Source organism: Phyllobates terribilis, unplaced genomic scaffold (assembly GCF_046119375.1).
Source record: "Phyllobates terribilis strain yellow unplaced genomic scaffold, ASM4611937v1 Scaffold_2__4_contigs__length_985480577, whole genome shotgun sequence".
NCBI lineage: Eukaryota > Metazoa > Chordata > Amphibia > Anura > Dendrobatidae > Phyllobates > Phyllobates terribilis.
Window position 1 is genome coordinate 940,768,155 of NW_027362762.1, and position 26,566 is coordinate 940,794,720.

The 26,566-nt window shown below is 47.4% G+C and overlaps 1 protein-coding gene across 1 annotated transcript in view; it reads left to right on the forward strand.

The window, feature by feature from the left end:
• The first annotated feature begins 200 nt into the window (after positions 1-200).
• The window catches only part of SH3BGR (SH3 domain binding glutamate rich protein), a 55,069-nt gene continuing 28,703 nt past the window's right edge, over positions 201-26,566 (forward strand). The window contains exons 1-2 of the mRNA XM_073668429.1: positions 201-373; positions 5,763-5,948. Of these exons, the coding sequence (XP_073524530.1) occupies positions 329-373; positions 5,763-5,948 (231 nt within the window). The 5' untranslated portion in view covers positions 201-328. The remainder of the gene's footprint in view (positions 374-5,762; positions 5,949-26,566) is intronic.

Below are 26,566 nucleotides of genomic sequence, written 5' to 3' on the forward strand. Positions count from 1 at the left end.
TTTCTTCTTTTAATTCACTTACAAATATCAGGGCATCATAAATCAATTGCAGGATTCAAGAACCTCCTGATTGGTGTATTGTCTTACCTTACCTTCTAGGGACGGCGGCCAACCTAACGTGCTTAGATGTAGTTGCTAGACTGCCCACACAACAGATGCCCTGCGAGAACCAATCGCTCCCAAAATATCCCTGAGCCAATGATCAGGTTGCAATGTGTACAGGCTGGAGAGGGTTAGGTTTACACACACTGCCCTGGGATTCTGGCTGTGAAAGACACTTGGGATCCTTGTTACGTATTAACAGGGTCCTCGGAAATCTCCAGACAAAATGGTCATCAAGGTATTTGTCGCCACCGTAGCTGGATCCACTGCGGTAAGTGCCGTCACCATTGTTATTATATATACAAATATATATATATATTTTTTTTTTACGTACAGGTTTAGTTTAAAAAAGTTGTAACTATGCACAATATACAGCACAAAAAGTATAAAAGAGATTGCACGAAAAATATAAAAAATACTTAGTAACAGATGCAATAATATATAAAAGATAAAATAGATACACAAAACTGTATAAAAGATACAGTAAAAAAACACAAAAATGTAAAACATCACAATAAATATACAAAAACTCTATAAAAAAATATATAAGAGTAATAGTAAAAAGAATGCAAAACTATATAAAAAATATACAATACTGTGTAAAAGATATAGTAATAAAATACAAAAACATCAAAAAGATGCAATAAATATACAAAGTTATAGTAACGAAATTCAAAAAGATATACAATAAGTATACAAATCTATAGAAAAGATAAAATTAAAAAAAAAATCTAAAGTATATATTAAAAAAAAATAGAAATAAATATAGAAAAGAACAAAAAACAATAGTAAAATAATAATAATATTAACAGAAAATAAATGAAGTGAGAAAAAGCTTAAAAGCAAAAAGAAAATGAAAAGTTAAAAAGCAGATAGGGATAATTTTTTTTTTTTGCAATATTAATCTAAATTATTTTTTTTGCCTTTTTTTCAAGAATAAAAGTAAATAGAGTTAATTTTTAAGTTCATAAAGCAAAATATATATATATATTTTTATCGAGAATTACTATTATTTCATTATTGGAAATTAGCATATTTTATTATATTAATGTCTGTATAAGACAATAATCTTAAAAAAAAAAAAATCCCATTCAGGGCTATTAGTTTTAATTGATTTTTTTAATATTTAACTAAAAAAAAAAAATATGTAAAAAATATAAAAAAAAAAGTTTACACCACTCCAGTAAAAAGAAATAAAGAAATATATAGTATTTATTATATAAATAATAAAAATAATTCAAAACGCCAAAAACACATGTAATAATAATTACTGTACATTGCAGAAATTTGGCCTTCTGGTCACTTGAGTTTGCAGATCGAGTTGCTCTTGTGTGTAATTTAATCCATAGGGGGATCATGTTCGCCCTGAGTGCTGGATGATAGGATAATGTGTCTCTATATACAATAGATTGGGTGTACTTTTTTTTTTAATGATGGAATATTCACTGTAAAATGTGCAGAAAACTCTGGAGTTGTAAAAGGAAAAAAAGCGAGAGAACATGGGAGAGTGAGAGCGGCGGCCACGTGGGGGAAGGGCCGCTGTTTCCTTATATATCCCTGCTTGACAGCTGATCTCTGATGAATTTGATCCTTGTATGTTTCAACTACTCAAAGACAGTTCTCGTGGTGGAGCTGACGGAGATATTGAAGTAATGCTTGGAAACTTCCAGACACCTTGTAATAAAGAAAAAATAAAATTAATTAATGTAAAACTTTTTTCTATACATCTTTTAAGATCAAAAAAATATGGATCCTAGAAAGTTACCCCCTTCTGCTATTAAAGTGGCCGAATAAGTTGGACATAATCCTGCGCTCTCTCTCCTACTTTGTTAGTTTCATGCGCTTTATTTTTATGAAAAAATGAGCCTTGGCATAACGTCCACAGCACTTGGTTGCAAGGCAAGTATTTTGCCCACTAACCCAGTAATGATGCCCCCCTAAAACAATTCATGCACTATGAGAACCCCTCAAACAAGCAATGCCCTCTTAAAACAAATAATGCCCCTTTTAGAAAGTATCATTTCCCCCTTAAAAAGGTTATCATGCTCCCTGAGTGCCCCCTCGAAAAATAATAATTCCACCTAAAAATAAAATTCATATTTTCTAATCCGAGTGGAGGGGTCTTCAAACAGAGCGGAGGACAGGCGATGGGGCAGGTCCAGAGCTCCCTGCACTGGCGGACAGTGAAAGAAAAGGGCCCCTGTGTAAGAACAGTATATGGGCCCTTTCCAGTCCAATAGCTTTTAGAAGGCACAATTCCATATGTTTTGGAGGTGGAATGGGGCCCCCTCACCTCTTGGGCCAGTGGTTGCACCAATGTTATATCCGCCCCGGCTCCTTGCTCCACCACTAGATCCAACTGTATGGAGGCCATGTTGACACCGATACAGATAAAAGTTACGCTCAAACTAAAAATCTGGGGCCTAAGCATTGCCCCAGATTTTCAACACTAAACATGCCCCCTAGCAATTATGCACCCAGGGAAACTACCCCTAAGGCGCAACCTCACGCTGTGCCGATGTAATGTCATATCGTCTAAAAAAATTACAAACAGAAGTTAAAAGGGTTTCCTTTTGGCCTCGAGATGTCGGGATTGCACAACCAAAATAAACTAGTATCTCCGTACATCTATATATACTGTATGCCAATATAGTTTTTTGGTGTGAAGCCAACCCCTCTTACTATTGGCTGCGATCAGCTTTAATTTGGAGACCAATCTGCCCACTGACTCTCGACAAGTGAAGCTAAAGGAACATGGACACCCCATTTGCTTTAGCGACCCTCAGTACAGGTCCCTGCAAATAATATTAGTCATTTTGCACCCATATTGAGTTATCTTTCCCCATTCTTATACATACTGTAGATTTCCAAGGAATCTTGGGCCAAAAAGGTCACAGAATAATGTAAACCGGCCCAAAGTGGGAACTCTGGGGCCGGCTGGGGCGTTTCTAGGTTGTGACATTCCCACAAGGAGCGAGGTTGATTGTACCCAAAAATGTTGTCAACTATGGTTGCCCTTGTGAACATATGAAGCAGCTGTCCATCTAATATGTATGGGGGTGTCTCAAATCTCCAAAAAAAAAAAGATTGGCTGCTGAATTTTAAGATGGCCAATTCTTTTAGAGGTGTCAGGAGGGGACAGAGGTGTAGTTAGTTCTTGCTCAGCCCAGCGAAGTGTGCATTTACAGGAGAGGCTCAGAAGGGCTAGCTGTTGGCACATTGTTGCTGCTTCTTCTATAGTTGGGTCTATATTGTTTTACAGGATGATGATGTCACATATTACATCACTTCACCATCACATCACATCTTGGACTGCAGTGCAAAAATTCTTACAGACCCCACTTGCCATGTGCCAGGTATCATTCTGGGGTCTTCCTAAGAACATTTGGGCCCTTCATCTACCAGGACCTAGGGGGCTACCTGTGCACTACTATACTTATACCCCTGTAACTTGACGTGTCGCGGAGGGGCCCATGTCAGACTCTGGCCGGCACAAGAAGTACTGGCAATCTGTGGGGCATCTGAGACAAGCCCTGTATCTTCAGCCCTGTATACCTGGGGAACTAATCGAGACATGTAACGCCTCTGCATACAGTAAGGCTATGTTCACAATGAGTTTTTTGAGGTGGTCAAAAGCTACGGGTTTTTCAAATGGAATCTGCTTCAGGTAACACTCCTTCGATGGGGAGTTTTTTTATTTTCCTAAAGCGGTTTTGGAAAGTTTTGGTAGAGTATGTGCACACAACGTCTTTTTCAGGCGGATTCTTCTATGGAGCCAGCCTGCAAAAACCAGGAGTGGGACAATCCGAGGAAAAGTATAATAGAAACACGTGTACCACATGTTTTTTTTTAAGCAGATCCTCTTCAAAATCCTACTCAAAAACTGCTTTAAAAACTCTTGGTAAACCCTTCCCATTAATTGGACTATGTTATATTAATTTAACTATGGGAAATACATTTTACTGTTCATGTTAGGTTTTTTTTTACCTTCTTTACCCTGAAGAGTTTTTGAAAAATGCCTGGTGGAAAAAGGAAAGTGTGTGACATCTTTTTGAATCAGATCCTGAAGCAAATCTCTCCAAACTATGCACTATCCAATCAAAAGGCTGCAAAAAGCGCTTTAGGAAAAAAAACATTTCCAAAACTCTTTAACCTTTCAAGCCTACGTTCCCAGGACGAGTATTTGGTGAGCTTTTGATGTTGCAGATTTACAAAAAAAAAAATGCAAATAACCTGTTTTACTTAATGGGTGCAGAAAATCTGCAACATCAAAAACTCATCAAAAGCTCATTGTAGGAACATAACCTTAGGCTACGTTCCCATGATGAGTATTTGGTGAGCTTTTGAGGTGGCAGTTTTTCAGATTTGCACCTATTATGTTAATTAGCTTACTTGCGTTTCTTTCATTGCATTTTTGAGTGTGTTTGGTGCAGAAAATTTGCAACATGAAAAACTCACCAAAAGCTCAAAATGAGAACATAGCCTAAGACGCTGCGTTTTTGACGCAGGAAAAATATGCAGCGTCAAAAACTCACCAAAGACTCATTGTGGGAACGTAGCCTAAGGGTATGTGCAGACAATGTCTTTTTCAGACATAAACTGCCTGAAAAACAAATCAGAAAACACTCAAAAGAATAAACATTTTCATTTCTATGTAAAAACCACTCGCTGTTCTTATGTTTAGGCTTTTGAACCTCTTTCAGGTTTCTAAAAACGCCGAGCGGTTAAAAGATGTGACACGTCCATACTTCAGGTGTTTTGCCCAGAGGATGCTCAGTACTATACAATACAAGCTAGTGGGAAAGCTCAAAAGACACCTGCAAGATGCCTGGCCGTCTTTAGCAGAGTTTAGCCATCATTTGTGTTAAAAAAAAAACACTAAAGGTTTTTTCATTATTCAATGGAGTGAAAAAATTATCGGAAAACATCACAAAAACCATGAGAAAAACTTGTAGAAAAAAATGCAGAACAGAAAAAAATGCTCAGGCTGAAAAAAATGGCATAAAAGACGCTTCAGGGAAAAAAAACGCCAGCGTTTCCTGATGCGTTTTCTGCTTGAAAATCTCAGCGTTTCAAAGATGTTGTGTGCGCATACCCTCAGGAAAAGAAGAAAAACTCCTGAAGCGTTTCTTGAAGCAGTTTTGAAAAGTTTTTGAAGAATTCTGTAAAAGATTTCTTCTTTAAGAGTGTATGCACACATCTCTATTACGCTGGCAGAGCCGTTAAGTTTTTCTAGTCGAGGCCACTTTAAGAAAAAGCCAATAGTCTTTTTCCTCAAGCGACTTCCCTATGGGCTTTGCTGTCCTTTTTTTGTGGTAGCTTTTAGCTTTTCTCTGTATTTTACTCTGCAGCTAAAAATGAACATAGTGCACAGCAATGTAAAAACAACCCTGCTGTGCACATGTTCAGACTTTTATTACTTATTTTAACACCTTCAAAGTTCCAAAACTGTGAAGTGGATAAAAGAAGTAACAAGCTCTTTTATTCGGGTGGCCCTAGTCTTATAGTAACCAATTTAGTTAAGAATTTTTTTTTTTACCCATACTGGGAATATTCAGTCCACTTGTTTTATCCCTTTTCCCAAAATCTGTTTAATTAGCTGGTATTTTGGGCATTTTTGTAGGACATCACAATAATTCAATCTGTTCTCCTAAATACAGATCAAGAAGAAACAGCAAGAAGTGGTCGGATTTCTGGAGGCGAACAGAATCGACTTTGAAGAGAAAGATATCGCATGTAACGATGACAATCGGCAATGGATGAGGGAGAACGTGCCGGGAGAGAAGAAACCCAAAAATGGGATCCCTCTGCCTCCCCAGATCTTCAATGAGGAGCAGTATTGTGGGGTAAGAGGGACATTGTGTCAAAGTTCAGGGTCCAAATTGCCTGTCAGAGATCCTACGGTGGTCCTTCTCACACACTTGTAGTTCTTGAATGACTAGCCTGGGACTAGCCCACTGGTGTATCTAATTGGACTAAAATCCATGATCTCAGAAGGACCCATGTCAGCGACCATACTACTCATCAAATTATAGACCTATGCTATACATCCAGGAGCCTCCAACTTAAGAAAATTATGGGATACTCCATTGGGTGCATATTATTATTTATTAATAGGGTAAAATATATTTAATGGAGGCCCCAAACCTGGGCACACTACATCTACAGCTGAGCCATCCTGGACCACGTCTGCATAAAAGAAATATGATTTTTGGCCACTCCAATATAACGACAGTCTAGAGGTCTATCTAAAGGGGACTCCGCCATCACCACCTCACTGTGTATCATAGAATATCTTGTAACGCTGTCCTGTTTGTTAATGACTCTGACGTTGGCTTGATTTTAGGTCCTATAGGCCCCAGGTAAAAATTTGGACCATGGCCCCCACTATCACCAGCATGTTGCCCAGTTAAAAAATAATGGAGATACAAGATATAAATGTGACAGAAAAACAATTAAAAAAAAGCGATAAAATAATTTAGTTAGTAATAATTGTAGATAATACCATCATAAAGTTACCAAAAAATAAATATTATCGCTATACTATTACTGAGCAAAGTCCACTATACCAAGCCCATATACAGTACCAATAACACTACTACCGAAGGGCAAAATAATACCGCCACACAATGACCAAATATTGCCACCACATAGTGTCTGAATATAACAACCAACATGACAATAATGCCACATACAACAGACAAATAATACCGCAATACCATGACCATATATTACCAATTGAAGTAATTAATTTCCTCTTTTCTTATTCTTCTGACGCACACCGCTCTGACTTGTTCCAGCCATGACTGATCTCTGCAAAATGTAAAACACCATTATTTATGGCTGATCACCTCTAGAGCATTCTCCCTACTTTCCCCCCACTTCTATAGTAACAGCACCTCCCTCTTGTCCCACAGTAACAGTATCCCAAAAAGTAAAATACAATATAATAGTTATGTTCCCCTATGTGTCCCCATGTAGTAGTAATGCTTCTAGCCCCTTTGTGTCCAAATACAGCAGAATTACCCCCACCCTGGCTCCCATACAGTACTATCATCCACCTATTATGCCCCCTACAGATGTAATGTTTTTCTTTGTGGCCCCAATATAGTAATAATATTTCCCTTTGTGTCCCCATATAATAAAAACGTCCTCCTATGTGGCCCCATACAGTAAAATATCCCCCATTGTGGTCTCCATGTAATATAATGTGCATTATTCTGGACCAATACAGTATAATGTAACCTTCTGAGGCTCTCATACAATATAATGTCCCCCTATGTGACCCCCTCACAGCAGAAATGTCCACCTCTGTGGCCCACATACTATAATGTTTCCTGATGTGACAGCCATACAGTATAATGTCCCCCATTCTGGCTTATAATGCATAGTGTCCCACTATATGACCCCCACACAATAACAATGTCTTCCAATGTGACCTGCAATCAGTATAATGTCTTCTTATGTGACACCCGGCCCAAACAATAATAATGTCCTCCCATGTGACCCCCATGCTGTAATTTTGATCCTCATAAATAATTAATATCTCCTATGTGGTTCCCATGTAGTAATAATGTCTCTCCACGTTGTCCCAATATATTAATACTGTCCCCGTTGTGTCCCCATCTGGAAGTATTGCGTCCATTATGCCGCCGCAGTCTGCCAACACAGTGCTCCTCATCTGCATCTCTCACCTTCCCCGGCTCCTTTGGTGAGGTGCTCAGTGTTCATCCATCTCCCGGGATAGGTGGTGAAATGAAGTGACCATCAGTGTGCTGCCTGCAAAGTGACATCGATGTGCTCTAGTGCTGGGGGTCTCTGGTAGGCCTGCAGCAATAGAGTAAGTATGGAGCAAAGAGCCAGTGACTCTCTGCCCCATTATAGGTTACAACTGGAGGTGCAAGAGAGGACTCACCTACAGTTGAAAATAGCGCTCCTCCACGGATCCGGTCACTCCCCCTGTCAGTGATAGCTACACCCCTACTTGGTTTCTGACATGTTTCTCGGTGCTGATGACGCGCCCCCTGGGTCGTGGGGTACTCAATATCCGGGCCGGTCGATGCTGGGGGATGTCACAGTGGCGGTGACCCAGTCCGTGACCCAGGGTGGTCAATAAAAGGGGAATGAAGAAGGGGAATTACAGTTTTATATATAATGTTCGTGACGCCACCTGTGGTATGCGGCTATATGGAGTATGGAGTATGTGGGATACCACACTTCTGGGTTAGATGCAATACCTCTGTGGCGACTGAACCCGCAGGGGCGCCACATACCCCCTTGGTAAAACACAGCATGTCCGCGGGCTGGAACAGAGTAAAAACAATATATTTTAGACATACAAAAATTTTAGAATGCATTCACATATAAGAATTATCAAAACTTTTCTTCCATTTATGGGAGGCACATTTTCTTAAACGTTACAGGTTTCTTTATCAAGACATTATAAAACTTTCTTCAATAAAACTTTCTTCACATCAATTAAAACATTTTTCCATATCAAACGTTTTTCAATAAGCTACAGTGAAATCTATAGCTGGGTGTCCATCTTACTGGAGAAGGTGCAATTTGAGGGACCCGTCCGAAAACCCTCAACGTAGGCCCTGTGCGTGGCTGCAGGGCATAGGTGATCCAGCTGTTGGACCACGTCTTCGGCCACGCCAAACGCGTTTTTGTTCAGTGGTCTTTCTATATAAAACCAATAAGAAGCACTTTAAGAAGTGCAAACTATTTACAATTAAAAGTTTTTGGCTGCTCACAGTCCGCAGCCTAACAGTTCTTTGTGCCTTAACCGGGTACACTAGGCAAATAAACCAAACTTTTCAAACACGCAGCATTCTTGCTTTACCCTTCTGGGTAACTATATACAGTCTCTTTATTTTTAACTAAGCAGTTGTAGTAGTGGGGCCCCCTCCGGGGGTACATTGACCCACCACTAGATGGCCCAGCCTGGTCATCTTCTTCGGATGGCAAGGGTACACTCTCCTCTTCCACCACCCTGTGAACATGGAGAGCGTACCAGCACCGCTCTCCTCTGTGCCTGGTGTAGGTGACCTTGTCACCAGGGTATAAATCCCGGGCCGGATGTCCCTGCTGTAATTGGGACTCCACGTCTCGCCGATTTACGAAGAGGTCCGTGCCAAGTTGGGGCTCCCGGATAAAGCCCCATCCTCCATCCAGGTCGAACTTGACCACGATTCCCTCTATTCGTGGATGGGGTGTGGCCGGCTTTGCTTTGCGGGCCCCGGTTTTCTCCTCCATATTGCGGGCCTCCATCTTCCTCCAGCGCACCCGCCGGGTCCGCCGCTCCGCCTCTAGCTGGAGGAGTTCCTGCCTGCAGTGTTCCTCTCTGCGCGCGGCCTCCTTTTGGGTCTCCCTGGGGAATCCCATCAAGTCACCCGCCGGGTTATCCCATCTATATTGCTCTCCTTCATCTCTATTGGCAACCAGGGGTGCAAGAGCGGGCAGCAAAGGGAGTTTTTTGTTGCTGCTTCAGAATCCACATAAAACAACAATTCAAATCCACTTGCAACAGGCTTCACATTATTTTTAATTAGAGTGCACCTTGAGTTTGTTTCCCGCAAATGTTTAATGTGGGCTATAAAAGCATAATGTAAATTTTTTGGTGCGTTTTCTGCTTGTAAATAATGGCAAAATGCGTGTTTTTGCCATGTTCCTTGTTTAGCTTTTTATCCTTTTTTACAAGGTTTTTGCAATGTGAATGTGCTTCTTGTTCTAATAAATGAATACATTACATTACTGTACTTATCCTGTACTGATCCTGAGTTACATCCTGTATTATACTGCAGAGCTGCACTCACTATTCTCCTGCTGCAGTCACTGTGTACATACATTACATTACTGATCCTGTACTGATCCTAAGTTACATCCTGTATTATACTCCAGAGCTGCACTCACTATTCTGCTGGTGCAGTCACTGTGTACATACATTACATTACTGATCCTGAGTTACATCCTGTATTATACTCCAGAGCTGCAATCACTCTTCTGCTGGTGCAGTCAGGGGTGGATTAAGAGTAGCAAGGGCCCCGGGCAGTTTAGAAGGCGCATGCGTTTTTTCTGCCAGGGAGATGCAGAAACGCTCAAAAAAAATCCGGAGCATTTCTGCATCGTGGGCACATAGCCTTACATTAATTGTAAGACTCAATACTGAGCACACGTAGCCATCTATACACAGCAGGAGGCCGCACGTAGCCACCCATACATAGCAGGAGGCCGCACGTAGCCATCTATACACAGCAGGAGGCCGCACGTAGCCATCTATACACAGCAGGAGGCCTCACGTAGCCATCTATACACAGCGGGAGACCGCATGGCGCCATCTATACACAGCGGGAGGCCGCCCGTAGCCATCTATAAACAGCAGGAGGCCGCACATAGCCATCTATACACAGCGGGAGGCCGCATGTAGCCATCTATACACAGCGGGAGGCCGCACTGAGCCATCTATACACAGCAGGAGGCCGCACGGCGCCATCTATACACAGCAGGAGGCCGCACGGCGCCATCTATACACAGCAGGAGGCCGCATGGTGCCATCTATACACAGTGGGAGGCCGCACGGCGCCATCTATACACAGCTCAAGGCCGCACGTAGTCAGCTATACACAGCGGGAGGCCGCAAGGCGCCATCTATACACAGCAGGAGGCCACACGGCGTCATCTATACATAGCGGGAGGCCACACGGCGCCATCTATACACAGCGGGAGGCCGCACGGCGCCATCTATACACAGCGGGAGGCCGCACGGCGACATCTACACACAGCAGGAGGCTGCACGGCGCCATCTACACGCAGCATGAGGCCGCACGGCGCCATCTATACACAGCGGGAGGCCACACGGCGCCATCTATACACAGCGGGAGGTCGCACGGCGCCATCTATACACAGCGGGAGGCCGCACGGCGACATCTACACACAGCAGGAGGCCGCACGGCGCCATCTACACGCAGCATGAGGCCGCACGGCGCCATCTATACACAGCGGGAGGCCACACGGCGCCATCTATACACAGCGGGAGGTCGCACGGCGCCATCTATACACAGCGGGAGGCTGCACGGCGCCATCTATACACAGCGGGAGGCCGCACGGCGCCATCTATACACAGCGGGAGGCCGCACGGCGCCATCTATACACAGCGGGAGGCCGCACGTAGCCATCTATACACAGCGGGAGGCCGCACGGCGCCATCTATACACAGCGGGAGGCTGCACCGTGCCATCTATACACAGCGGGAGGCCGCACGGCGCCATCTATACACAGCGAGAGGCCGCACGGTACCATCTATACACAGCGGGAGGCCGCACGGCGCCATCTACACACAGCAGGAGGCCACACGGCGCCATCTACACACAGCATGAGGCCGCACGGCGCCATCTATACACAGCGGGAGGCCACACGGCACCATCTATACACAGCGGGAGGCTGCACGGCGCCATCTATACACAGCAGGGGCCGCACGGTGCCATCTATACACAGCGGGAGGCCGCACGATGCCATCTTTACACAGCAGGGGGTCGCACGATGCCATCTATACACAGTGGGAGGCCGCACGGCGCCATCTATACACAGCGGGAGGCCGCACGGCGCCATCTATACACAGCGGGAGGCCGCACGGCGCCATCTATACACAGTGGGAGGCCGCACGGCGCCATCTATACACAGCGGGAGGCCGCATGGTGCCATCTATACACAGCGGGAGGCCGCACGGTGCCCCCCCCAGAAACAGCAGGAGGCCGCACGGCGCCATCTATGCTCAGCAGGATGCCGCACGCAGTCACGCACGCAGTCACGCACACACACAAACATATACAGACAAATACATACACGCATAAACACATTTGAAACACAAAAATACATATAAACAGACATGACACAATGATATCTGCCTGCACACACACACACACATACATACACACACACACTCACACACACACATATTCACCATCCCCCGGCTCGGCTCCAGTTCTCCTGCTCTTTTCCGGTGCAGCACTGCAGGCCGGGTGCGCACTGCGTGACGTCACAACTAGGAGACACGGCCGCGCACAGGGCCGTGTCTCCTAGCAGTGACGTGGCCGGGCCAGCACAGGGAAGTTAACTGCTGCAATGCTGGCCCGTCCGAAGAAGAAGCAGCGGCCGTGCGCCGCTGCTGGGGGAGCGGTCCGGGGGCCCCCCCGCCACTGTCTGCCGGTATGTGCTGCGGCGCCGCACATATAATGAGGGCAATCTGGCCATAGACTCCCCGGAGCCCCGGGCCCCCTGGAGGTTCGGGCCCCGGACGGTAGCCCAGATTGCCCTCATTATAATCGGCCTATGGGTGCAGTCACTGTGAACATACATTACATTACTTATCCAGTACTGACCCTGAGTTACATCCTGTATTATACTCCAGAGCTGCACTCATTATTCTGCTGGTGCAGTCACTGTGTACAGTCATGGCCAAAAGTATTGAGAATGAGACAAATAGTAATTTTTCCAAAGTTTACTACTTCATTTTTTGTAATGGCAATTTGCATATACTCCGGAATGTCAAAGAGTGATCAGCTTAACAGCAATTACTGTACTTGCAAAGTCAATATTTGCCCAGAAAATGAACTTTAACCCCCAAAACACATTTCAACATCATTGCAGTCCTGCCTTAAAAGGAGCAGCTAACATCGTTTTAGTGATTGATCCATTAACACAGGTGTGGGTGTTGATGAGGACAGGGCTGGCGACCAATCAGCCATGATTAAGTAAGAATGACATCACTGGACACTTTAAAAGGAGGCTGGTTCTTGGTATCATTGTTTCTCTTCAGTTAACCATGGTTATCTCTAAAGAAACACGTGCAGCCATCATTGCACTGCACAAAAATGGCCTAACAGGGAAGAGTATCGCAGCTACAAAGATTGCACCTCAGTCAACAATCTATCGCATCATCAAGAACTTCAAGGAGAGAGCTTCCATTGTTGTCAAAAAGGCTCCAGGGCGCCCAAGAAAGACCAGCAAGCGCCAGGACCGTATCTTAAAACTGTTTCAGCTGCGGGATGGGACTACCAGCAGTGCCGAGCTTGCTCAGGAATGGCAGCAGGCTGGTGTGAGTGCTTCTGCACGCACTGTGAGGCGGAGACTCTTTGAGCAAGGGCTGGTTTCAAGGAGGGCAGCAAAGAAGCCACTTCTCTCCAGAAAAAACATCAGGGACCGACTGATATTCTGCAAAAGGTACAGGGAGTGGACTGCTGAGGACTGGGGCAAAGTCATTTTCTCTGATGAATCCCCTTTTCGATTGTTTGGGACATCTGGAAAACAGCTTATTCGGAGAAGAAGAGGTGAGCGCTACCACCAGTCTTGTCTCATGCCAACTGTAAAGCATCCTGAAACCATTCATGTGTGGGGTTGCTTCTCAGCCAAGGGAATCGGCTCACTCACAGTCTTGCCTAAAAACACAGCCATGAATAAAGAATGGTACCAGAATGTCCTCCAAGAGCAACTTCTCCCAACCGTCCAAGAGCAGTTTGGCGCCCAACAATGCCTTTTCCAGCATGATGGAGCACCTTGCCATAAAGCAAAGGTGATAACTAAATGGCTCATGGAACAAAACATAGAGATTTTGGGTCCATGGCCTGGAAACTCCCCAGATCTTAATCCCATTGAGAACTTGTGGTCAATCATCAAGAGACGGGTGGACAAACAAAAACCAACAAATTCTGGCAAAATGCAAGCATTGATTATGCAAGAATGGACTGCTATCAGTCAGGATTTGGTCCAAAAGTTGATTGAGAGCATGCCAGGGAGAATTACAGAGGTCTTGAAGAAGAAGGGGCAACACTGCAAATATTGACTTGCTGCATTAACTCATTCTAACTGTCAATATAACCTATTGGTACTCATAATATGATTGCAATTATATTTCTGTATGTGATATAAACATCAGACAAACACTAATAAAAACCAGAGGCCAGCAGATCATGTGAAAATATAATTTTGGTGTCATTCTCAAAACTTTTGGCCATGACTGTACATACATTACATTACTGATCCTGAGTTACATTCTGTATTATACTCCAGAGCTCCACGCACTATTCTGCTGGTGGAGTCACTGTGTACATACATTACATTACTGATCCTGTACTGATCCTGAGTTACATCCTGTATTATACTCCAGAGCTGCACTCACTATTCTCCTGGTGGAGTCACTGTGAACATACATTACATTACTTATCCAGTACTGACCCTGAGTTACATCCTGTATTATACTCCAGAGCTGCACTCACTATTCTGCTGGTGCAGTCACTGTGTACATACATTACATTACTGATCCTGAGTTACATTCTGTATTATACTCCAGAGCTGCACTCACTATTCTGCTGGTGCAGTTGCTGTGTACATACATTACATTACTGATCCTGAGTTACATCCTGTAGATCTTTTATTATAAAAATGAAAAACATAACAATAATAATAACAGAAACATAACAAAATTAATAACCAGAAAATAAACAATGTAATGAACTGGCCCAGCCGCTCCCTCTCTCCTCACACACATATTATACATATATACACAATAATAACTACTCATATTACAGACTTCTGGTCCGGTCACCAAAGAAAATAATAGCCACAAACAATAAATAAAATAAACATAAACAAAATAAACAATAGCTGACAAAATATATACATACTTTTTTTTTTAATTAATATAAAATAAATACTAACTATACAAATATATACAAGACTAAACAAAACACCCCACACTCAAGCCCACCATTCCCAATCCCAGCACTGACCTGAGAGCTGGTCCTGCGTCTCATGCCTCAGTCCATGTCCAACGTCCATAAGCCAGATCAGGCAGTGCCAGTTTTTCACCCAAATACTCAGTGTCTCAAAGCCCCACAAGATGAACCCACCTCCCCCCTTTTCCCACCACCCAACCTAACATATCCACCCAACCCAAATCCATATCCTTATATACAATATATACAGAAAAAAACAATACAATAAACAGACAATACAATAACCACAACTAACAAAGCCCAAGTTCGGTGCCTGCATCCCTACATCACTGTCTACTACTCAAAACAAAACAAAAATCTATGGTGTCAGCAGCAGCCCACCACCAGGAGAGGAGATGACCAGACTAGGGCACACTAAAAGAAAAGCCCCTCCAGAGGAGAGCGGCCCTTCGTGTACCCAGTCTCTCATTCTCCAGAGAACGCACCTTCACCAGGTCACCGAGTATGGTCCTAAACACATCGTCCACTGGGAGGATTTTCCGTTGCGTCGATACTAAGCACCGTGCGTTCCACGGTTGATACCTAACCACTGTGCTAACTAGAAATAAGGTGCAGCGGTCCCGACCACCCAGGTCCCCAAATGCTCCATAGGCCCATTCAGCATAAGAGAGACCGGCCAGCCGGGGCCAGCCAATGGAGGCGCCCATCCTGTTGTACACCTCTGTGTTAAAGGGACAACGAAGCAGGAAGTGGTCCATGCTTTCCAGCATGGTACCACAATGCTCCCGAGGACAGTTCCTGTCCTCAGAGCTCCTACACTTCTGATAGTCCCTCACACACAGTTTCCCATAGAAGCAGCGCCAAGCCAAGTCCCAAAACTTCGAGGGGATCCTGATAGATTTCAAAAGATGCAGACCCACCCCAAGATCCCGACTTGGGCCATCCCTGAGTGCCAGAGGCCTCTGAAAATGGGTCAACAGAACCCTTTTGTCAAGGAGCATCCTCGGCAGAGTCCTGACCTCCCACATTCCCAGACCCCACCGGCGAATTACCTTCAGAACCACGGTAGCGTAAGCCAGGAGATGTCCATGCGGTGTGCGTAGATCCTTCACTTGCCCTCCTGTCTCCCATTCTTGGAAGAAAGGCTGAAACCATCTCCTACAGGAGAATACCCATGGAGGAGCCCTCTCTTTCCAGAGGTTTGCAATATTGATCTTAATGAAGGTATTCACAAGGAATACCACAGGGTTGACCATACCCAACCCTCCTAGTCTCCTCGTACGGTAAGTAACCTCCCTCTTGACCAGGTTCAGTCTATTCCCCCATAAGAGTTGGAAGAACAAACTGTAGACCCGAGTCCAGAGAGGCTCAGGCTAGATGCACACACTGCCCAGATAGATCAGCAAAGGGAGCAGGTAAGTTTTGATCAGGTTTACCCTTTCCCTTAGGGTCAAGACCAACCCTTCCATTGGTTCACCCTTCTGAGTGGCGATCTCTAGCCTGCAGTCCCAATTTTGTTTGGGGTAATCCCCCTGGCTAAATTCGATGCCAAGAACTTTTGCAGAGACTTTGGGTCCTGGAAGGGTGTCCGGGAGATCAAAACCAGGATCTCCTCCTTCCAGCCAGAGACTCTCACACTTAACCCGGTTGATCTTAGACCCGGATGCCTCTGAGTAGCGATTTACCTCTGACATCAGCCATTCTGCCTCCCCATCAGAGGAAACAAAAATGGTGACGTCATCGGCATACGCCACCACTCTCAGAGTGGTTTCCGGTGCTGCCTGGTCCATCCCGATCCCAGCCAACGGTCCACGCTCCACCCTTCTAAGAAATGGGTCAATCGCAAACACGTACAGCAGCGGGCTCAAGGGACAACCCTGGCGAACACCACATCCAACCTCAAAAGAGCTGCCAATCCAACCGTTCACAAGCGGGAAACTCTCTGCCCCAGCGTACAAGGTCTTAAGCCAATCAACAAACCCCCCCCCCCCCGGCAGGCCATACCTCAGAAGGACAGACCAGAGGTACTCATGATTAACCTGATCAAATGCTTTTACCTGGTCCAATGACAGCATGTACCCCTTCCAGTGGCCAGCCCTACCCTGCTCCACCACCTCTCGGACATAGAGTACAGCACTAATTGTACTGCGGCCCGGAACATAGCAATTCTGGGCTCCCGAAAGGAGTCGGGGCACAAATTTCACCAGCCGATTAAACAGCACCTTTGCCAAAACCTTCCTGTCTGCATTGAGAAGCGCTATGGGACGCCAATTCTCAATGCAAGATGGGTCCTTACCCTTTGACAAGATGATCAGGGCAGACCTCCTCATTGACTTTGGCAGAGTGCCCGAGGAAAAACACTCATTGAATACCTCAGTCAAGAGGGGAACCAAGGCGTCCTTAAAGGTCTTATAGAATTCAGATGTTAAGCCATCTGGACCAGGAGATTTCTTTAGGGCAAGCCCTTCAATCGCCAACTTAACTTCCTCTTCCCTGATCATCTCTGTCAAAACGCCAAGAGAGGGGTCTACCCCTGGTTCGGGGATGGCTTCAGCCAGAAAAGTCGACATCTCATCCCAATCCAGATCCCTCTTCCCCAAGAGGTGCGAGTAGAAGGATCTGACGACCCCCAGGATCCCTAATCTGGATCTTTTCAGGGACCCTGCAGTGTCAACCAGTCCTGTAACAACTTTACTATTCACTGACATCTTGCAGTTTCTGTAAGGGTCGAGCGAGCGGTACTTCCCATAATCCCTCTCAAAAACCAAAGATGCGTGTCTATCATACTGACACCTCATAAGCAAAGATTTCACTCTGGAGACCTCCTCGTGGCTACCTCCAGTTGAGACAAGATGCTCGAGTTTCCTCCTCAGGCCCCGATACATGTGGTACCTGTCCAGGCTCCTGAGGCTTGAGAGCTGGCGGAAGAATCTCGCCACCCTTTTCTTGAGCATCTCCCACCACTCTGACTTACCACTACAAAGATCCAGTAAGGGTATCTGGCTCTGAAGAAAATCCTCAAAGGACTGTCTTATCTCCGCTTCTTCCAAGAGAGACGAATTGAGCCTCCAAAAGCCTCTTCCCATCCAGGGGGTCTCTATAACATTCAGGGAAAACAAAATCAAACACTGATCGGAGAACTCCACCTCAACAACAGATACTGCTGAAGAGACGGCTTCTTCCTTTAAATAAAACCTGTCTATCCTGGACCTACAGTTACCTCTATGATAGGTGAACCCCTCGTGGCCTGCAGTGTGCCGGATGTGGACATCCACCAGGCGAGCCTCACTAGCTATACTATTAAGGGCGACGCTATCATGTCAGCTTGTCTCTGGAACCTCCTCTATCCCGGGGCCTCGTGACAGTGTTAAATTCCCCTCCAAAAATGACCTGCCAACTCGTAAAAAGGTAGGGCTTGATCCTCATAAAGAGACACTTCCGGTCCCACTTAGATTGGGGGCCATAGATGTTAATGAGCCGGAGCTCTTGTCCCTTCATGAGGACATCTAATATCAGGCACCTCCCCATTTCTAACTCAATAACCCGTCGGCATTCTACCGGTGCGGTAAAATGGACCGCCACTCCGCTATACGGCTCGGCCGCAAGAGACCAATAGGAGGGCCCGAGTCTCCACTCCCTCTTAGCGATAAACACCTCTGCCATATTTGGCAGCCTGGTCTCTTGCAAAAAGAAAATGTCAGCTTCAACCCGGCTGAGAAAATCAAAGGCCGCAAATCTAGCCATATTTGACTTAATGCTGGCGACATTAATGGACGCCAGTGTCAACGGAGTGGGTACCGCCATCATTAGTGATTGAGTTAGATGGCTTTCTTCTTCCCACTCCCCTTATCCTCTGCCTCAGAAGAGGAATCCTTCCCCCTCTTTAATGACACAGAGGTGTCCATTCCCACATTTTTCCTTCTTTTTTCGTCCTCGTCTCCGGACTCTGGGCCCGTCCCTCCCCCCAAGGACCTTGCATCCCCAGGAGAAGGAGACTCGGCGCCCCCTGTAAGCTCCGCCGAAGCCGGAACTTCACCCTCAGCCTCCTCTTCAGAGGAAGAGATGTTATCAAGGGCTTGGAACCGGTTAGAAAGACCAACTAGAGGGGAGTCAGTTTTACCTTCCTTAGGTACCTTGGTCAGAGCGGGAGAAGATGTTTTATCTCCCTTCTTTCTCTTCTTTTTGGTGCCGAGCTTACGCTTGTCCTCTAGCCACCGCTTATTATCCTCATCCATACTTTCATAATGGGAGGATTCTGAGGCTGAGGCAGTTTCCTCCCTGTGGATCCTCCTGACCTCCTCATCCAACTCATCATCCCTCGGGGCCTCAGCAGCAAGACTGGCATCCAGGACAGGGGCTGAACCAGTAGCCCGGGGCTGGCCCCGCTCCCTCACCTGTCTGCGCTCGTCTAGACGCCTCAGCTGGGCAGGCGTCTTTTTATTGCTTTTCTTCCCTGGCCCCTCAGCTCCCCCACCCCTGCTAGTCCCCTCCCCATCAGAATCGGCCTCACGGCTTTCTCCCACCGGGGTCTCGACTGCATTAGCGAAGGAGCGAGGACAACGGCTGAATGGGTGACCTAACTCACCACACAGGTGGCATCTAATCTCCACACAAGAGGCAGCAAGATGCCCGACACCCCCACACAACGCACATTTCTGCACAGTTTGAACTGAAGTGTGTGGGGTCGCCGCACCTGTGACAGCGCTTCGGTTGCCCCTGGTAGAAGACCAGGATGCGATCCCTACCCAGGAAGGCAGATGATGGAATGTGGGCAACCATACCACCTGAACGCTTAAGTTTTACCATAAACGTCCAGGCCCCTGACCAGATACCAAACTCATCTCGGTTTTTTTTGCCATCTCCACCATCTTTCCATACCGACCAAGCCACGTCATGATGTCATGTCATAACAAGAAAGCGACTCGTTACGAGTCATCACGGTCACTTTCTTGATCTGGTTTTGGCGAGACACTGCCTGAATGGCAAAGTCTCGCCAACCGGGCTCATTTTCTGCCAACTCATAATTCGTCCAGAAGAGCTCAAGCCCCTCCGGCCGAACAAAGCTGACATCAAACTCAGGCGTGGAATAGGGATGTACCAAGGCGTAGATGTCAATCGCCTTGAAGCCCATCCTCAGCAGGAGCTCCCCAACTTTAGACCTTGGAGGACATGCATTACTGCCCCTCCACCGAAGACGGACCACATTCCTACGCACACTGCCTGGCCCGGCTGTTGGGAGGGACCACACTGTATCCCCTCCTTTTTGCTCTCGGAAGGCCCAAGGTCATGCCTCTCTATCCAGAAGGATAGATCAACCTCTCGACCCTCTACCATTAGTGATCTCTCCCCCTTCTTTAGAGCCTCCAGAATGCGCTGTTGCAACATGCCGTCCCCAAAGCCCGGAGATGAGAGGGCGGAGGATGCCCTATTTGCCCCGGAGCTGACACTGGCATAACTCTGGACAGGCGTTTCCACCACCGGGAGGGCAACCGGACCAGTGACTACATCAGCCCCAACAGCATCACTATTACCCACCTCCATCTCACCCTCCACAAAACCAGCAACCACACCACTAGACAATGGATTGGCCTCATTCACACCCACCACCACATTCATTCCTGCTGGACCAGTAATAATGGTGGATGACATTTTGACCTCAGCATCATCAGGCACAAGGAGCTCAGTCACCTCCATAGAACTGGAGGCGACCTCACACCTGGGCTTATGTGTGCCTGTGGCGCCCCTGCGGGTTCAGTCGTCACAGAGGTACTGCATCTCACCCAGAGGTGTGGTATCTCACTCTCAGGTAAGGACAGAGTGCTGCCCGGGACCCTAACACCTGCATCCAACATTACACTACTCCAGACCGGCAGAAGGGGCAAGATGCGTCGCTCTCCTGCTGAGCCCTGTCCCTGGCTAGAGTGGGGGGAACCAAAGTAGGGGGAACCATGTAGTGGGTGTGGGTGGAGGAAGTAGTTCAGGGGAGCTCAGTAAGAAGTGATATAAAAGAGAGGGTGGAACATTCTAGAGGGGTCTGAGTTTGAAGAGATTGAGTCAGAGGAAGAGTTGGGAGCAGGAGCTCTGCTCAGGGAAGCGCGGGCCTGAGTGAGAGAGGCCCAGGAGAAGGAGAGGAGGAAGGAACGGGAGCAGAGGGAAGGCTCCAGGAGTGAAGAAGGGATCCCAGTGGTACGGGCAGTGCTGGAGGCCACCCGTATGCCTGAATCTACCAGGTGGTGGAGGGATTGAGCCGCCGAAGGGGACCGGCCCCTAACTAGTGAGAATTACAAAGTTCAACTAGAAACCGGAGGCTTCTGTACTTTCAGGGTGCAGTTGCCACATCCGCACTCAAGTCACCAAAAAGGTAGCCACATAGGATCCAGGGAACTCCAGCTTGCCCAGAAATATCCGAGGATACTGGCTTGGGACACTGTTTGCGAGGCGCAGGGCAAGAAGGGTAAGAGCCAGCGCAGGAAGACGGCTGAGAAGGGAATATAGAACGGGGTCCTGTCAGGCACTCTTGAAATACCTGAGAGATTGCTGAACCCCTGCCCGCTGAACGCAGCATGACGTGGGAAGTTATGATCTGCAGTTGTAACCAGGAGCAAAGTGAGAACTGTGAGTAAATCCGGAAGACTGCACCCCACTGTCTCTATAAATTATTACTGCTGCGCCATCGCCCCCTGCACTACACTGCACCACAACCGCTACCTCAACACCTATAACATCACCGCACCGCTCTGGAGCTTAGCTCTACCTGTGGAGAGCTGAACCAACTCTGCTGCATTAACATCAGCTCCAGAGGACCTGCTCCGCAGCGGCGACTCCATATAGCCGCATACCACAGGTGGCGTCACGAACACTAAACATAAAAACTATAATTCTTTTCTTTAAAACCCCTTTTATTGACCGCCCTGGGTCACGGACCGGGTCACCGCCACTGTGACATCTCCCCTAGCAACGACCAGCCCGGCTACCGAGTACCCCACGGCCCAGGGGGCGTGTCATGCCCTCCACATCGTCAGTCGGTAATTTCTGTTTGGCATTCGGTATAATGCGCCGCTGATCTTTAGCCGCTGTGAGGCGCCGCTGATCTTTAGCATCAGGATCCTCCGGACCAGCGACACCAACACAAAATAGCACTTTCGTGGGAGGACTGGAACGTTCAGCCCCGACAGCCCCCTCACACTGCCGCCGCTTCTCAACTAAGTGATCAGCGGCAACAGCATTCAGAGGCGCCGAGGCTACCGGAGCTGTCCCCGACACCGGGCTGCTCCCCCCTCCCACTGAGGAGCGCACCAAAGCATCGTGGCCTGACTGAACGCCCGCCGCCGGGCCGCCATCACTGTCCAGCCTCTCGGCTGATGCACCTTCTGCTGTGTCCCCACTACCACAAGCAGAGATGCAGCTCTGCACCTCACTACCACGTTGTGTAATCTCCCTGCACCTTTGCACCGGATCCACAGCAGAACCCGGGCTGGGCTGGGCAATGGGGCTTATACAGCGAGCTGAGCCTGTCGCCGACTCAGGGGATACAGGGAGGGGGGCATAAACATAGCTTACCGCTTCCTGCAGCTTTGGCTTGATCTTCTTAGCCTTTTTATGGCCCCCAGGTGCCTCTTCTGGTAGATCGTCACCAAGATGGAAGTTTTGGAGGCACACTGGGGACTCCAGGAGCTTTATCTCGGCCATTAGCGCCCCTCCCTGGCCGCTGCTGTCACTGTCCTCCCCAGAGCCGGCAGAACTTCGACCGGATGTCATTGTCGCCTGTCCTGCAGGGAGCTCACTGCACATGGCCTGCGGGTGACTTTGCAGGCTGCCAGGTGGGGCTTTCTGCTGGTCATCATCACTCTCATCATCCACCTGGCTCTCAGGCTGCAGCCCCATCTGCCTTTGCTCTCTGTTATCAGCCATTTCTCTGAAGCAGTCTTCATGAATTAGTTTTTCCTTAAACGGACCACTCTGCTCTCTGATGGTAGCTTTCCTTATTTCTAGAAAATGAATCTCACTGGTGAGCCTCTTTACCTCTGCCTTGAGTTTAGCCTTCCTTGATTAGGAGGCACCTGCAACTTTGGCGCTTGTGCAGCGCAGCTCCTCCCGAAGCCTCCTGATGAGCTTACTCGCATCTTCATACTCACAGAGGTGGATCATGACCCGGGAGGCATAGGTGGACACAGACTCCCGGGGACTTTGCAGCCCCCAACCTTCCTCAGTGAAGTTGGCCTCACTTCTGTGAACACTCAGATTTCCCCCGGAAGGAGCGCCATCATGCACGCTGTCAGGCTTACCCTCCATGCTGGAAGCCTTGCGGTTTCTAGGAGTCTTCATAGTCCCGGGGAGAGTAGGAGCTACATTGCTGCGACTCCTGGTGGAACGTCTCACCCCCGAGTCCTCCGATGTGCAGGCCGGTTGCTGGTTTCTCCTGCCCCCCGCCTGCCTGGTTCGGGAAGCAGAAGTCTAGGACTTGGCTCCATTACTCATCCCAGGAATCCCAGTCCCTCCCTGGGTAGGAGAGAGAGCAGATCCCCAGGTGGAGAAGACCTCAGGAGCACACAGCACGATCTGCAGCCACCACACCCACAATCACCACAGTGAGCAACAGCTGATCAGAGCTGCACTCACTATTCTGCTGGTGCAGTCACTGTGTACATACATTACATTACTTATCCTATACTGATCCTGAGTTATATCCTGTATTATACTCCAGAGCTGCACTCACTATTCTGCTGGTGAAGCTGACGCGCCCCCAGGGCCGTGGGGTACTCGGCAGCCGGGCCTCTGGTTGTCGGGGGGTATCACGGTGGCTGGCCTGGTCCGGGACCCAGGGCGGTCAGTGCAAAAAGGGGATATTTATAGGGGATTTGTCATGACACCACCTGTGGTGTCTGGTGAGGATCACTAGCGCTGCAACAGTCCTCTGAGGCAGATGTTAGAGCAGCTTGTGATGGGACGGCTCCCCACAGGTGGAGCGTGTCTCAGGGCAGCGTGGGGGAAGTACTGGATGGTGGTGCAGGGGAGAGACGGCAGGTCGGTCCCGGAGGAGGGATGGACACTCACACAGGGGTAAGCTTCAGTACCTTTACTGGTGATGCTGCAGGCACGGTCCAGGGTACTCCAGGTGAAGGGCGCACTTCTGCACTCTCCCCGGTGAGCAGGTATAGGGCATCCTGATCCGTTGCTTTACTCTCTAGGCTTCTGGCCTGCCTGGAGCTGGGCCTAGCTTGGTTACTGTCTCTCTCTGAACCTGCTGACCTGGTGGTAGGGCCTTCCCTTTGGAGATCACTTTCCCTGGACACTGGGACCTCTGTGACTCCTAGCCCTGGTACTGCAATCCGCATTAGGTGAACCAGGGACCTGTAGTTCTCCAGGGGTTCCGGTGGTTCCTACTGGGTGTAAAGGGGTCCCTGTAGGTGCGGACCCGGTGTCCGGTATATATAAGGGGGGGAGCTTACTATGCTCCTCTGCCCCCTGAGTTCCACTCTCCTTTTCTCCTCGCCGTCGACCACACTCGGGGCCCTCACTACTTGGCAGCTGGCGTGCTGCGTCTTCACTGCTCTCTGAGCGTTGGCACGCTCTCAGCTTACTCTGAGCTCTATTCCTCTCTGAACACTGAACTGAAACTAAGACTAGACTTCACTGTAACTGAACTCCTCACAGACTGAGCTACCTGGCTCCACCCTCCCTTTATATATCCCTAATGGGCTCCATCTGCTGGTCTGAGGTGGAAGGTGGAGGTGTATGAATGTAGTGAGGGCCTCTTGTGGAGAAGTCCATCCATGCACCCTTCTGGGTTCTGTGGCACCAATGCGCAGCAGGGTGCCACAGAGTCACTGTGTATATACATTACATTACTTATCCTGTAATGATCCTGAGTTATATCCTGTACTATACTCCAGAGCTGCATTAACTATTCTGCTGGTGAAGTCACTGTCTACAGTAAGGTTGCAGCTGGAGAGGTCCTGGACAGGAGATATGTGTCACTGAGGTGGTTAGCCTTGGTGATGTGAAGCCTGGAAAAGCAGGCTCCAGCACCGTTAGTGCTGGGAGTTTTTTTAATGGGCCCAGATTTTGGATCTGGGTTTTAGGAATGGCCAGAAGAGCTGGGATGGACTGGTCATTCCCATTCTCCACTTCCAGGGTTTGAACGGCTTATTTAAGGCAGCTGAGCTACCTCAGGGGGGTGTGAGAGGTGAAAGACCTCTTGGTGCTGGTCTTCTTGACATGAGTTGAGAGAGAGATGGACATTTTAAACAGTTTTGTTTTTCCTGATCCTGATGTGTACGTTGGAGAAAAGCTGTTTGCTATCATTTTATGTTGGAGATTTTTGGACTGTTATAAATCTACCTGTTTTTGCACCAAGCAATTTCATGCCTGTGCCTACCTACCTCGACCGCTTCCAGGGAGAGTGAACCCCTACAATTGGTGTTTCGAATGCACCCACGGAAATAGATACCTCTTCTCTGAGTTGCCAGGCCTCACTAAGGTCATAGAGCATGAAGTTCTCACATAGCCTAATGTTCGCAAATACTTGAAGCCTTATCGGATTCAAGAAGAACGCTGAAAGGTGATCTTGAATGATGTAAAATGGATGCTGAATCTGGGTGTCATTGAAGAATCTAAGAGTGTATGGTCCAGTCCCATAGTGTTCTTGCCAAAGCCAGATGGGGAATGGAGATTCTGTAAAAATTACAGGAAGCTCAATGAAGTCTCAAAGTGTGACACCTATCCAATGCCTCGCGTAGATGAACTCATTGAATGGTTATGACCGGCTCGGTACATCACCACCCTGGATCTCACCAAAAGGCTATTTCAGATTCACCTTTCCCAGGAGGCCAGGGAAAAAACTGCCTTCTCAACACTGGACGGATGTTTTCATACATCAGGATGCCATTTTGGTTGCAGGGAGCTCCTGCCACCTTCTAGAGAGACATGGATCGGATCTTAGCACTCAAAAAGTATGCCTACCTAGATGACATCGTGATATTCAACCAAGATTGGGGAAGTCACCTAAACAAAGTCCAGGTGATACTTGACACTCTAAAGAAGGCGGACTTTACCATTAACCTGAAGAAATGCGCCATGAGGATGAGGGAAGCATGTGAAAAACATGTAAAAAAGACTTAGGTATACTAATAGATCATAGACTGAACATGAGTCAACAGTGTGATGCAGCAGCAAAAAAGGCAAATACAATTCTGGGATGTATTAACAGAAGCATACAGTCTAGATCACGTGAAGTCATTATCGGTCTTTACTCCTCTTTGGTCAGACCTCATCTGGAATACTGTGTACAGTTTTGGGCACCACATTTTAAAAAAGACATCGACAAACTGGAGCAAGTTCAGAGAAGAGCGACCAGAATGGTGACTGGTCTGCAAACCATGTTATATGAGGAACGGTTGCAGGATTTGGGAATGTTTAGCTTGCAAAAAAGAAGACTGAGAGGAGACTTAATAGCTGTCTACAAATATGTCAAGGGCTGTCACATTGTAGAAGGATCATCTTTATTCTCATTTGCACAAGGAAAGACTAGAAGCAATGGGATGAAACTAAATGGGAGGAGACACAGATTAGATATTAGAAAAAACTTTTTGACAGTTAGGGTGATTAATGAGTGGAACAGGCTGCCACGAGAGGTGGTGAGTTCCCCTTCAATGGACGTCTTCAAACAGAGGCTGGACAGACATCTGTCTGAGATGATCTAGTGAATCCTGCTTTGAGCAGGGGGTTGGACC